The following is an 11,825-nucleotide window of genomic DNA, read 5'->3' on the forward strand; positions in this document are numbered from 1 at the left end:
CCTCCTACTTCCCTAGCCCTTGCCATGGTCGGTCAACTTCTCTCTCTGCTCTGAACTCTTCCAGACACCTCCAGCTGTTCTCAGATCTATAATAAAAACCTTAACCATAACATGGAACAGTCATGGCTGCAATTTCTTTACTGTGCCCCCTTGTATATCACTGTCTGGGGTCCAGAAACTGAACTCAGGCCATCAGTCTTGGTGGCAAGCATCTTTACCTATTGAGTCTTTTTTTTTTTTTTTTTTTTTCCCCGAGACAGGGTTTCTCTGTGTAGCCCTGGCTGTCCTAGAACTCACTCTGTAGACCAGGCTGGCCTCGAACTCAGAAATCTGCCTGCCCCTGCCTACCAAGTGCTGCGATTAAAAGCGTGTGCCACCACGCCTGGCCTATTGAGCCTTCTTACTGACCACAAATAAACATACCTTTGAGGCAAAGTCTTCCTGTGTGCAATGCAACTAACTTGTACATTCACTTAATACTAAATTACCTTTAAAAATAGGTTTGTTAGTTGTTTCTTTTTTACATAGATAATCTGCTATCTCTACCAGTAAGCCGTTCTGCTGTCCAGCCTCTGACACTGAACAGAAGTGGTGACAGGAGACATGACAGGAGACATGACCTTTCGGGAAAGTATTCAGTTCCTTTCATCAGTTTGATTTTAACTGGAAGGCTTTGGTTCTATTTTTAATGTGTATTGGCGTTTCACCAATGTGTGTATATATGTGTGTATATATGTATATGAGCATATATGTGTATATGTGCGTGTGTGTGTGTGTGTGTGTGTGTGTGTGTGCCTGGCGCCAGAGCTCAGAAGAGAGCATCAGATTCTTGGGACTGGAAGTTATAGCTGGTTGTGAGCTACACGTGAGTACTGCTGCTCTTCATCACTGACTCATCTACACAGTCCTCATTTTAATATTTTTCATCTATTCATGGTCTAGACAGAAAAATTTTTAACTGGAAAAAGTCACCAAAAATCGACAGTAAAGCCGGGCAGTGGTGGCGCATGCCTTTAATCCCAGCACTTGGGAGGCAGAGGCAGGCAGATTTTTGAGTTCGAGGCCAGCCTGGTCTACAGAGTGAGTTCCAGGACAGCCAGGGCTACACAGAGAAACTCTGTCTCGAAAAACCAAAATAAATAAAAATAAATAAATAGAATCGACAATAAACTAAAATGTACTTAAAAGTGAAAAATCATGGATAATTCTTTTTAAATATTCAGTTAAACAGGGCTTTGGAGATGGCTCAGTTGGTACAGTGCTTACCATGAAAGCCCTTCAGTCTGGGCTGCTACCACCTAGTATAAGCCAGATGTATCTGTAGTCCCAGCATGGGGTGGGATGCAGGGTAGAAGGGCAGAGACAGGATCCCTAAAGCTGCAATGGGGAGAAGCCAGTGAACTAATCAGTGAGCTCCAGGTTTACACAGAGACTCAATCTCAAAAAAGATCACAGAAGAAGACACCCAGTGTCGACCTCTGACCTCCAAATGCATGTACACAAGTACCTGTGCACCTACACACACACCTTTTTTTTAATTTTAAAAGATCTAGTCAAAGGTGCCTAAAAACTGATTCCACGTCCACTGTTTCTGAATCTTTGCAAAAACTAAGGACTACAAAGGAAAAGGCCTAATCTAGTCTTGATGGACGTGCTGCTCTCTGGTTAGCAAGGCTTCCTAACTTTCAGGTGGTACACAGATTTTATAAGTACAAACCTCATACATCAATTTAGAAACTGGAATGATTTAAATCCTATTCATTTGGGTAAGTGAAAAAACCTGATTAAACAGAATGCCTATCAAATGATTCTATCCATATAAAATCCTAGCAGATCAGTATCAAGTGATTGGGGATTAATATGAAATATGAGGAAGCTGTAGGCAGGGGAAAGAGGGAGAAACTATAAAATAATTCATTTCACAGATATACTTATCAAATTGTACACTTTAAATATGCTAATCACACCCTATAGTTGTTTGTCTGTTTTCTTGTGATGAGAAAGGATACTTTTACTATTTTATGTCTGCATACACCTCAACAATGATGGCCATACATTCTCCACAAGACCAGGTCAGCTGTCCACTTTTGTTGGAAAATTTAGTTTACATCAAACTAGGGAAAAACTAATAGTTTTACTTAAAAGACTTTTGTGCCATGGAGGTAGACCAGTGGGTAAAGGAGCTTGCTGCACAAGCTGACAACACGAATTCAACCCTCAGATCCCACATAAAGGTGAAGACCTCACAAAGCTGGCCTCTGATCTCCACGTGTGCTGCACCACACCACTCCCCTTCATCGACCAGTTATGTATCTAGACGTGTGCATGTGACACGCAGGCCTGCACTGCTTGCAGTCCTGTCTTGGAATGGAATGAGGAGGAACTGATCCTGGGCCTCTCCTTTGAAAATCACGGTTCTGTGAGAGAGACAGTGTGGATTACATTTTGGAGACAATGAAAATTTAGTTCTGTCCTGATTAGCCAATAGTGGGCCTTTATATTGGGGCAACCTAAGATTTAATCATTTTTACACCTCAAAACAAAGTCCAGGGAATAATTTGAGTGTAAATGATGACACGTATAAGACTACTTTTTTCTAAACGTTTCAATTGTATGACAGCCAAAATAAAGTCTCTTTATTCTTTTAAGGATAGATTTTAAGTGTAAGAGTTTCTACCTTATTTCAAAAAACTTTAAAGGGCTATAAGAAAATATTTTTAAAAGAGTTGGCGCGTGGGAAGTCAGAGTAAAATGGGGGAGAAATTAAGACACAGAGGAAGTATATAAACAGTATTAAGTATACTCATCTTGAGGTTGCTTATAGAGTGCGAATTCTAGAATTTTCAAGCCCAGAATTCAAGAAACAAGTAGAAAAGGCCAAGAAAGGCTCAGGAGGGAAGGTGATGTGGACCTCTGCAGGACAGGTTAGCCACCAACAGCACCAGCCCATAAGGCTAGAAAACTCAAGATTTTTTTCTAGAAAACAATATAGGTGCAGTTTTCTCCAACACTGGAGAATCAGTGATACAAAAGTCTCTGGAAGGAAATGCAGAAAGTGACAAGGGACTGGACAAACTGCAGCTGGAGAAGACTGCTCCAACAGTGAGTTTTTGATGACAAAAAAATTCCATTTCTGCAAGGAAAATTATCAAAATTCTTATCTCTGTAAAAATAAACCAATTTTTAATTTTTGTCCCCCTTTAATCTTCTTCAGAAGGAAGGAATACATTTGTCTTGGGCACTGCATGCCTCTGCAAGTTTCTTAGGTTTTATTAACTCATATTGTCTGTGACAATACTTAGTACCCACCTGTTAACCAAGCTTCACTAATCTACCAAATTGTTAACCAAAATCCATTGTTGGATCAGTTTTTCTGTTTTCTTTTCAGTGGGATGTTGTCCTTTTGAAAGGTTTCATTAGCAGGAACAAAAATGAACCCAAGAATTCTGTTCCCTCCATTCTAATTCAAATGTAATGGGTCTTTAGAATGCCCCCCCTCTCTTCCCCATTGTCACACTCCAGCCCCTCTCCCCCAATGTCACACTCTACCCTGTGCATCAGGGTATGCGCATGTATCAAGGAACTAATGAGATCCTAACTGGTCTTTAACCTGCACTTGGAAACTTCTCACTTAGGTTCTAACAACTCACTGAATACCTACTAAAGACAATTTAACTCAGTCCTTGATTTTTCCCAGTCCCAAAGACCTGTTGATAACAAGGGACTCTGGGGATATTTATTTAGTGTGTATGTGTTCTTGTGAAGATGGACCTGTTATACAAGAGTGTATTCACAGATTTCTAAATAGTTTGCAAAGAGGCCAAGGGCAGCTTCCCCATGCCTTAAGGTCATGGTTTGAGAGACCCACTCCCTCACACAGGAATGTCACTCTGTCCTTCCATGCTTTTATTGATATCAGCAATGGACAAGAACACCCTGGCCCAACAGCTAGGTTATCAGGCAGATCCCCCAGGGCCATTGGCATCTCTAGCCCCAACCTAAGATCCTGCCTACCCAGGCCATGTTCCTGAATGGGCATGTCCCCGTCTGTCCTGTTTATATGTGTGGATCAGTCTGTCTGAGTGTCTGAGTCGATGCCTGCATGGGCCCCCGATCCTTGGTACATGGTAGGGGTTGCTCAGAACACAACGTGGTTTGCCCCGGTGGACCACTGGGCCCCGGTGTTGACCATGGGAGACAGGGCCAGAGACTGATGGTGGCGGGGGCCCAGGCACAAAGTTCATTCCAGGGCCACATCCTACAAAAGAACCAGTCATTATCAGAGTAAGCTTCTGACCGGATAGCTCTACTCTTCTGGGGTAAGCTTCTCTAGGCTTTCATTTCCTATCTGCAAAATGGGAATCCCACTTCCCCTACCACCAGACCAGAATAATAAATTTACAAATGCTATTCCAATCTGAGGGACTACTGTGACTAAACCCAACAGGCTGTACCCAATTCCTGAGCTCACACGAACACAGATGTCTAGGCTGGAGAATGTGCAAAGGAGGCTGGGAAAGGTGTGAGCAGAGACTATCAAGGCACCTACCTAAGTTAGGCACCTACCTGGCATTGAGAAGTCCTCCATTGCATTATATTTGAATTCATAGGGCAGAAAGGGCTGGCCTTGGAAAAAGGGGTTATCCTGGGGCAGGGGTGGGAACAAGGGAGGTGGTGAGGGCTGAAGTGGGTAAGGAAAGGACATGGGGGGAGGCAAATGGAAAGGTGGGAGCAGGGGCAAGGCCAGCTTCTCCCTGAAGTCTGGGGGCTGCTTATGGCTTCCCTGGGATGAACGATCCACCTCAGGCCAGTCCTCAATCCATGGGTCTAGGAATGGGATGATTGTGTTAAACAGGCCTGGGAAACCAGGTTGCCCTAAATGCTGGCGACCCACACTTCCAGAGATCTACTCCATCCTCTTGGAGAACAGCAGCCTTCCTCATCCCCTTGCACTTTAAGCCAAGACCAAGCTGTGTTCTTTTTTCCTTGGTACTCTGGTCTCTGTGTTCTGACCTCATGCCTGCTCTTGCCCAGTGTCTGTATCTGTAGCGTTTTCTTCTTCCCAAGTCCTTCCCATAGGCCAATAAATAAAGTCAAATATAAAGATCCAGTCGCTGACCAACTAGTCCTCATTTGCTTCTAAACAACCCCAGGGAGTATCCTACCCCATTCTTATCCCTCATCAACTGTGAATTGAGTCTTAAATCCTTCATGTCTTCAGTGGTTTTTCTACTACATGGAACTTGACAAACCCCTTCTTTCTAACAGTCACATGACATCAACAATACACCCTGTCCTGAAAGCACCCATCAATCCGCTCTCTGCCAAGCCAAAGTGAGCACTGTTCTGCTGTCCTTCGTAGCTCACACTCACAGTTACACGCTGCAGTTCTCCCTTGGCTGGTCCTGGTGACTCCCAAGTGTTTCCACAGCCCCTCACACACATCTGCCTAATCAAACCCGCTTGCTCATCTTCCCGCTTCAAATCAAGTTTTTGGTTTTTTGTTTTTGTTTTAACAGCCTTAATTTCCTTTGTTCCCCATGAAACAAGGTCTCACATATTCCAGGCTGGCCTTAAACTCAATTTGTAGCTAAGGATGTGCTTAAACTGCTGATCCCCCTACTTTTACTTTCTAAGATCTAAAATTACAAGCATGTACCACTATGCCTGGTCGTATTTGGTGCTGGGGACTGAACCCAGGGCTTCATGCATGCTATTAACTCCGAGCACTCTCCCACTGAGAAAGCGCTCTACCCATAGTTCTTGGATGGACTCAGAAGCTGTGAAGCACCACACTAGTCTTTCAACATTTAAAACCACCCTTTACTTACGGAGGACCAATTCTCTACTTGAACAAACACAGAAAATGGAACCAGTACATAATCCATCCCAATTCATTCCTTAACATTCCTGCTCCAAGCTACTACTAAGCCCCAGAGGTCTGCCTCTACTCGCCTGTCTATGTCCCCCACAGACTGTATGTCCCCCTAGTGCTGCCACAAACAGCATCTAAGATGACTCATGTCTCCAATTCAACCACCACTATACTCCTGGTGCTAACGTACAGCATGTCTGTGTTGGCACAGGGCTCAAGTGAACTGAAGCAAGAGGGAAGTGGATGTGGAAATAAGCCATGCTGTTTCCTTTGTGGGCACACAGGGACTGAAAGACTAACAAGCAAACAAACAATCTGTAGCAGAGGACATCTCAGCAGGGATGCAGTTAGAGTGGACCCCAAAGCAGCTGCAGGAGTGGGACTCAGGACCTACAGCAGTGACGGCTGTGGGACTGGCCAGTGGAGAACTGCACCAGGCTGGATCCAGTGAGCTGGGGCCCTGAGATGGAGTTGAGGCTATCAGCTGTTGTCTACTAACCCCACCACCTTGGGACTTGCAAAGACACTGTGGTTTACATTGTGTCTCTGTTGAACAACATGCTAGCTGACTGGACCTTTCACTTCTCTGGTAAGCTTGCCTCTGCAACACTGCCTAGACCATCCTTTTTCCATATCTGTCTTCCCACTTCCTATTCCTGGGACTACCTGGAAGCAGTCTCATTTCTTTTCCATTCATCTACTGATCAAGGTCTTTTGACCCTGCCTTTTGCAATCAGTGCCTGCGCATGTCCGTTCAGGTACACAGGAGGAATCACAAAGCTGAAGAACTGGAAGTTGAACAGCTATATGACTCCTGTGATCTAACCATTCCCAGGATGAGAAAGGAACATTCAGGAGCCACAACTGTTCTTCAAGAGGTCCCCTACTTTCTACAAGTACTTCAGTTCCGTTTGGTTCTTTGTGCTCTGAAGGTCCTATCTACACCAATACCCAACCACTCTGTGGGAGGGCTTACCTGGGAGCCGGTCATGTTTGGGTAGCTCCACACCCCAGGCATCAGCCACGTGGGTCAGAAGTAAGTGGGAGAGGTGGCGGTGTGCATGTTGGTCCCAATGGACACCATCTCGATGACGGTGACGTACAGCATGCCGGAAATGGAAATGGAGATCCAGGACATCGAAACAGTGGTTCCCGGCTAGTGTAGCACTGTAGAAGTTCCCCTCAACCACATCCTGTCGCAGAGAGACTGCCAGGGGCTGGAGCTAATTGACAAAGTGGAGTCTCTAAGAGGGTTTCCTGTCTACCAGCCAGCTACTCTATCCCCTGTCCAGAAGGGTCCCAGTCACTCACCTCTGGCAGGAGGAAACCCCCAGTGACACGTTCCCCCAGAGGCATTGCCAAGTTCCACACCAGCAGACAAGAATCTGGCAAAACCTGATCCATTCGCACAAAGACTCGTTCCAAGTTCTCTCTGTAGCTCTCCATTGAGCAGCGGCCATATCTGTTGGGTAATACTTAGGGTGGGCAAGAGCACGGGAATGCTGCCATACCTCCACCTCCAACCAGTATTTCCCTCTCCCCCCGCCTGAACCTGGAGAGATCCCAGAGGCAGGAGTTGATGATCACTAGGTCAGGGGCAGGTCCATGTGACAGCTCCTCCAAGACGTCCTCAAGGTACTCGGAGTAAACACGGGTGAGGAAGTAGAAACGCACAAGGTGGTGGCCAGAGCCAGCGCAGAACTGGCGGACCTCTCGGTACTGTGTCCCGTTGTGCAGCTCTCCCAGCTGGCCCCCAGCCACCAGCTGATCCTGTTCAAAGCTCAGCTCCCCCTGCCCACCCACCCCCACCCCGACAGTCAGATCCATGCCAGGTAGGTGGTCCTTTTCAGGCTATGGTCTGCACCCACCCAACACTGGCATGGCTGCCAAGCTTCTCTCACCTTGGCTTTTAACTGGGAAGCTGTGAGCAGTGTGTCTTTCTGGAGCAGAAGCACCAGGTCCTTATACACAGCTCTTTGGACTGCAGGGAGACAGGGATCCCAAGGTTAAAGAAGGCCTCACCCCCTCCCAGAGCTTCTCAAATGAAGGCCTTTGTTTTCCAGGGCTTGGCTCTCCAACAGCAGCTCTATGGAGGGTTGACTTAGAGAAGAAAAGACGAGGTTTTAAAGCCCTGGCTCTGCTCTTTCCCTCTTCTCTAGCTTATGTACAGTGACTGAAGACCAGTTGGTCCAGTCACTAGGGAAACACACCACATAGCCCATGGAGGGCAACAACAGATACAGATGCCACACTCAGGGGCTAAAATAGTGCACAAATGATATGCCAGGGCACCCAGGGAAGGTATGTAGGGAATTTAAAAAAGACAAATGCAGTCTAGTGTTCTGAAACAGAGGAAGAGATGGAGAAGTCTAAAATGGAGATGCAGCGTGCAGACAAAGAAAAGGCTGCAGATACAGGGCTGTGAAATGTCATCCTAGAGTGGTCACTCACTGGAGTCCCCCAAAATGACCACGAACTTGTTGTGTAGCAGCTGCTGGACTTCTGAGGCATGGAAGTGGACCATGGTGCTTCCCAGCAGGCGGTGTGGCATCTCCTTTTCCAAATAGAAGACCATGCTGCCACTGACACCAGCTGCAGGGAGAGGCCAATAAGCTGACAGAGAGCAGGGAATCAAGGCAGGTCGTCGGTCAGTTCCAAGATGACCCATGCGCGCTGGCCCCTCCCTGGCTGCTCTGAGTAATAGGGAGGAGAGTGGAGTGGCAAGGCGAATCCCAAGACGGCACCAGCCTTTATCACGCTCGGAGGAAAGGAGGGTCACTTGGGCCGTGGTCCTATACTATGGCGCTTCGCGCGTGCAGAGACGCCCTTGCTCCCTGCCACGTGGCAACGGCGGCCCCGCGCGTGCGCATTCGTCCGCCCGCGCCAGTTGCCAAGCGTCGGGGCTTCAGGGATTCACTGGCCACTTGGGCAAGCCCCAGCTCCGTGCGACTTCTCCGCAGCGGGTTCCTCATCTAGAGTCATGTACCCATGCCCCTGGAGAGCGGTGGGTTCTGCAAAGATTCCCGCCCCACAGAGCCCGGGTGCCCAGGTTAGCTGTCGGTACACAGCTCGACGCCCAGCGCTCTCCATGCATGCGTTACGGTGGTCCAGCCAACGCCTCCGCATCTGCGCTTCAGGTGATGCTCATGGCTCCCACTTCCGGTCACCCATGTCCCGCCCTATGCGACCCCCAACGCCGGAGGAGTCAGAAAGGCAGCGAGGATGGCGCTGTGGAGGACAGGGATCAGGGCTACGCCGACTCGTGCGGCCGCGCCGAGGGCGGGACGACAGCTCAGCGTAGCTTGCCCACAGTGCTGATGGCCACTAAGACGGCCTCGTCACGTGACCCCGACGGGCGGAAGCGGAAGTGCGGCCTGAGCTTGCACTAGGCGGGTTTTTCCTCGGCGACTCTAGCCGCCAGCAGTACTAGACATGGACTGTTACACTGCGAACTGGAACCCACTCGGGGACTCTGCCTTTTACCGGTGAGCCGCCCGCCGCCCCACCTTCTGGACCACAGCCCAGCTTACCTTGCTTGTCTGCTGCTGGCTTGAGCTTCCCGGCAGAGTCAGCGGTGCTCGCCCCGGCCACCACGGGTGCTGGCGTTCGCCCCTATGGCGGCTCGTCTGAGCGTCTGCCACTTTACGCACTTTAGGGGCAGCAGTCTGGTTCTTCCTTTGCGCCAACTGAGGGAAGCTCAGAAGCCACCCCGAAACCGAGGTCTGTTGGCCTCCGGAAGGATGCTCAGATCACGTAGAGGGAGGCCGCCCCGCGGCGACAGCGAGTGCTGGTCTCCTTCCGGAAACTGCTGCTGAAGTCAGACCACAGGGGCTCTCATAGGAGGGCGGGATCGCCACAGCGGGCGGGATGACAGTACTGACCAAAGCTGAGAGAAGGGGGTGAACGGCAATTCAGTCTTGGGGCACCACTAATGAGGAACCCTAAGCAGTGGCAACTCACTGGGGCTGGAGTGCCCTTAGCAGTGGGTCTTTCTCAAGGCTAAACTAGTAACGTGATTACAATGGTTACCGTCTCCTTGGCTTTATTTCTTTTTAAGATATAAAGTACAAACTGCTTGTGGACCGCTCATCAGTCAGCCTCTATTTGTCTCTGAGCAGTTTCCAATTTAACCTCAACCATCCTCAATTCGTGGGTGTTCTAGCTTCACAGATTGCAGGACCTCATCACACCAGGCATTTCCATAGCTTTGTGTTTGCACAGTCCTATAGTCCCTTCTGTGGGCATTGCTATTTTCTTCTTTATCACCCTGAAGAATGTTGCTCATCTTTCAGGACCTGCTTGGTTTTCCTGCAATAGAACCCTTTGTGCTTCACACAGCGTCCAGTTGTAGAGTCTTTTTTTTGTTTGGTTTTGGTTTTTGAGTTTTCGAGACTGGATCTCTCTGTGTAGCCCTGGCTGTCCTGGAACTCACTCTGTAGACCAGGCTGGCTTCAAACTCAGAAATCCGCCTGCCTCTGCCTCCCAAGGTCAGCCTTGGCAAGATGAGACTCTGCCCCCAAATACATATTTTAAAAAGCTAAAACATAATAGGTATAAAATATTAACTACTTTAAAAATACCTGTTGCCTACCCAGACTTTTAAAATCAGCATAAAAAAAGATGACCTCATTACAACAGAGCTCCTCCTATTTACTCTTTGAAGAGTTTTAGTTTCATGGATAAATAGTGTTTCAAAAGATGTGAGTGAATCATAGAAGTGTTGAATTCATAGAAATGATTAGACGTGTTAAGCCTTACTGGGGCTGATATATATGTCCTAAGTTGCTAACAAAAATGACTTTCTTATATACTGGATATTATGCTAATACTTATGTGTAGTTTCTTAAGTATCACCACCATATAGAACTAGAATCATGATTCATACCAACTTAACTAATGAGGAAGCTGAGGGACAGAGAGTCCAGGTTCTGCAAGTGGTGGCACACGCCTTTAATCCTAGCAGAGGCAGGTGGATCTCTGAGTTTGAGGCCTAACCTGGTCTAGAGTGAATTCCAGGACAACCAGGGCTACACAGAGAAACCCTGTTTCGAAAAGCTCCTCGTAACCTACCCAAAAGATGTATGTGGTAGACTCTTTGGGCCAAAACCTAGAAGTATTGATTTTACATTTGTCTGTGTATGGGCATGTGTGTGCTCACACTACACATGTGTGGAAGTTGGAGAACAACTTGTAGGAGTTAGTTCTCTCCTTCCCACCATTATTCAAAGGTCATCAGGCAGCAAGTACTGTTAGAAAGCTGAGCCACCTCTCCCAGTTAGTTTGTTTATTTATTTATTTGGTTTTTTGAGACAAGGTTTCCCTGTATAACTAGCTCTAGCTGTGCTGGACTAAAAAGCCAGGCTGGCCATGAACTCACAGAGATACGCCTGTCTCTTCCTGTTGGGATTCAAGGGTGTGCTCCAGATTTTTTTAAAAACAGGAAAATGTGCCGGGTAGTGGTGGCGCACACCTTTAATCCCAGCACTTGGGAGGCAGAGGCAGGCGGATTTCTGAGTTTGAGGCCAGCCTGGTCTACAGAGTGAGTTCCAGAACAGCCAGGGTTACACAGAGAAACCCTGTCTTGAAACAAACAAACAAACAAACAAAAAAACCCAGGAAAATGTAAGGGTGTTTTCTAGTTTATTTCCAATGTGAAAATGTTTTAAGAATAGGTACTTGGTTTAGTTCATGTGTTTATCTTAGACTTAATCTGATTCTAGTAAGTGGATGAATGGGCAACACGTGGAGACATTTCACTTGTCCCATCTGTGGGGCTGGGGGTCTGCACTGGAATTAGTGTTGTCAGTAACTTGTAGGATTTAGAAAAGCAAGGAGAAGTGGTGATCATCTCTTACAAGACCCACATCATCGCTCTTCCTCCTTTACAAATGTCACTCCTGTGACCTGTGCAAGCTCACTGGACTGGGAGATGGTTAACTCATTCACTAAC

The 11,825-nt window shown here is 47.4% G+C and overlaps 2 protein-coding genes across 7 annotated transcripts in view; one reads left to right on the plus strand and one right to left on the minus strand.

Annotated features, from left to right (window-relative positions):
- Window positions 1–2,115: 2,115 nt before the first annotated feature.
- Pced1a (PC-esterase domain containing 1A) lies at window positions 2,116–9,715 on the minus strand. 5 transcript variants are annotated; one of them, XM_031371903.1, is made up of 8 exons: window positions 9,406–9,715; window positions 8,327–8,467; window positions 7,777–7,856; window positions 7,428–7,666; window positions 7,187–7,337; window positions 6,852–7,098; window positions 4,567–4,827; window positions 3,235–4,258 (listed from the first exon to the last, which is right to left on the minus strand). In XM_031371903.1, the coding sequence occupies exons 2-8, from the start codon at window positions 8,448–8,450 to the stop codon at window positions 4,011–4,013; spliced, it is 1,350 nt and encodes a 449-aa protein (XP_031227763.1). In that variant the 5' UTR covers window positions 8,451–8,467; window positions 9,406–9,715; the 3' UTR covers window positions 3,235–4,010. The 5 variants fall into 5 exon arrangements, with proteins under 5 accessions (XP_031227766.1, XP_031227763.1, XP_031227764.1 ...); XM_031371904.1 differs by having other exon boundaries at window positions 8,353–8,467; window positions 9,406–9,713; XM_031371906.1 differs by lacking the exons at window positions 3,235–4,258; window positions 9,406–9,715 and adding an exon at window positions 2,116–2,417 and having other exon boundaries at window positions 8,327–8,756.
- The window catches only part of Vps16 (VPS16 core subunit of CORVET and HOPS complexes), a 19,893-nt gene continuing 17,248 nt past the window's right edge, over window positions 9,181–11,825 (plus strand). For both annotated transcript variants that reach the window (XM_031371899.1, XM_031371900.1), the window contains exon 1: window positions 9,181–9,360. In XM_031371899.1, the coding sequence (XP_031227759.1) occupies window positions 9,308–9,360 (53 nt within the window). In that variant the 5' untranslated portion in view covers window positions 9,181–9,307. The remainder of the gene's footprint in view (window positions 9,361–11,825) is intronic.

This window comes from Mastomys coucha, unplaced genomic scaffold (genome assembly GCF_008632895.1).
Source record: "Mastomys coucha isolate ucsf_1 unplaced genomic scaffold, UCSF_Mcou_1 pScaffold15, whole genome shotgun sequence".
NCBI lineage: Eukaryota > Metazoa > Chordata > Mammalia > Rodentia > Muridae > Mastomys > Mastomys coucha.

Coding starts and splice junctions, on each gene's coding strand:
- Pced1a (XM_031371902.1), bottom strand. CDS start 8,543: ATGGGTCATCTTGGAACTGACCGACGACCTGCCTTGATTCCCTGCTCT. Junction 7,667..7,776: donor CTTCCCAGTTAAAAGCCAAG/GTGAGAGAAGCT, acceptor GTGGGTGGGCAG/GGGGAGCTGAGCTTTGAACA. Junction 7,338..7,427: donor TGCCTCTGGGATCTCTCCAG/GTTCAGGCGGGG, acceptor ATTACCCAACAG/ATATGGCCGCTGCTCAATGG.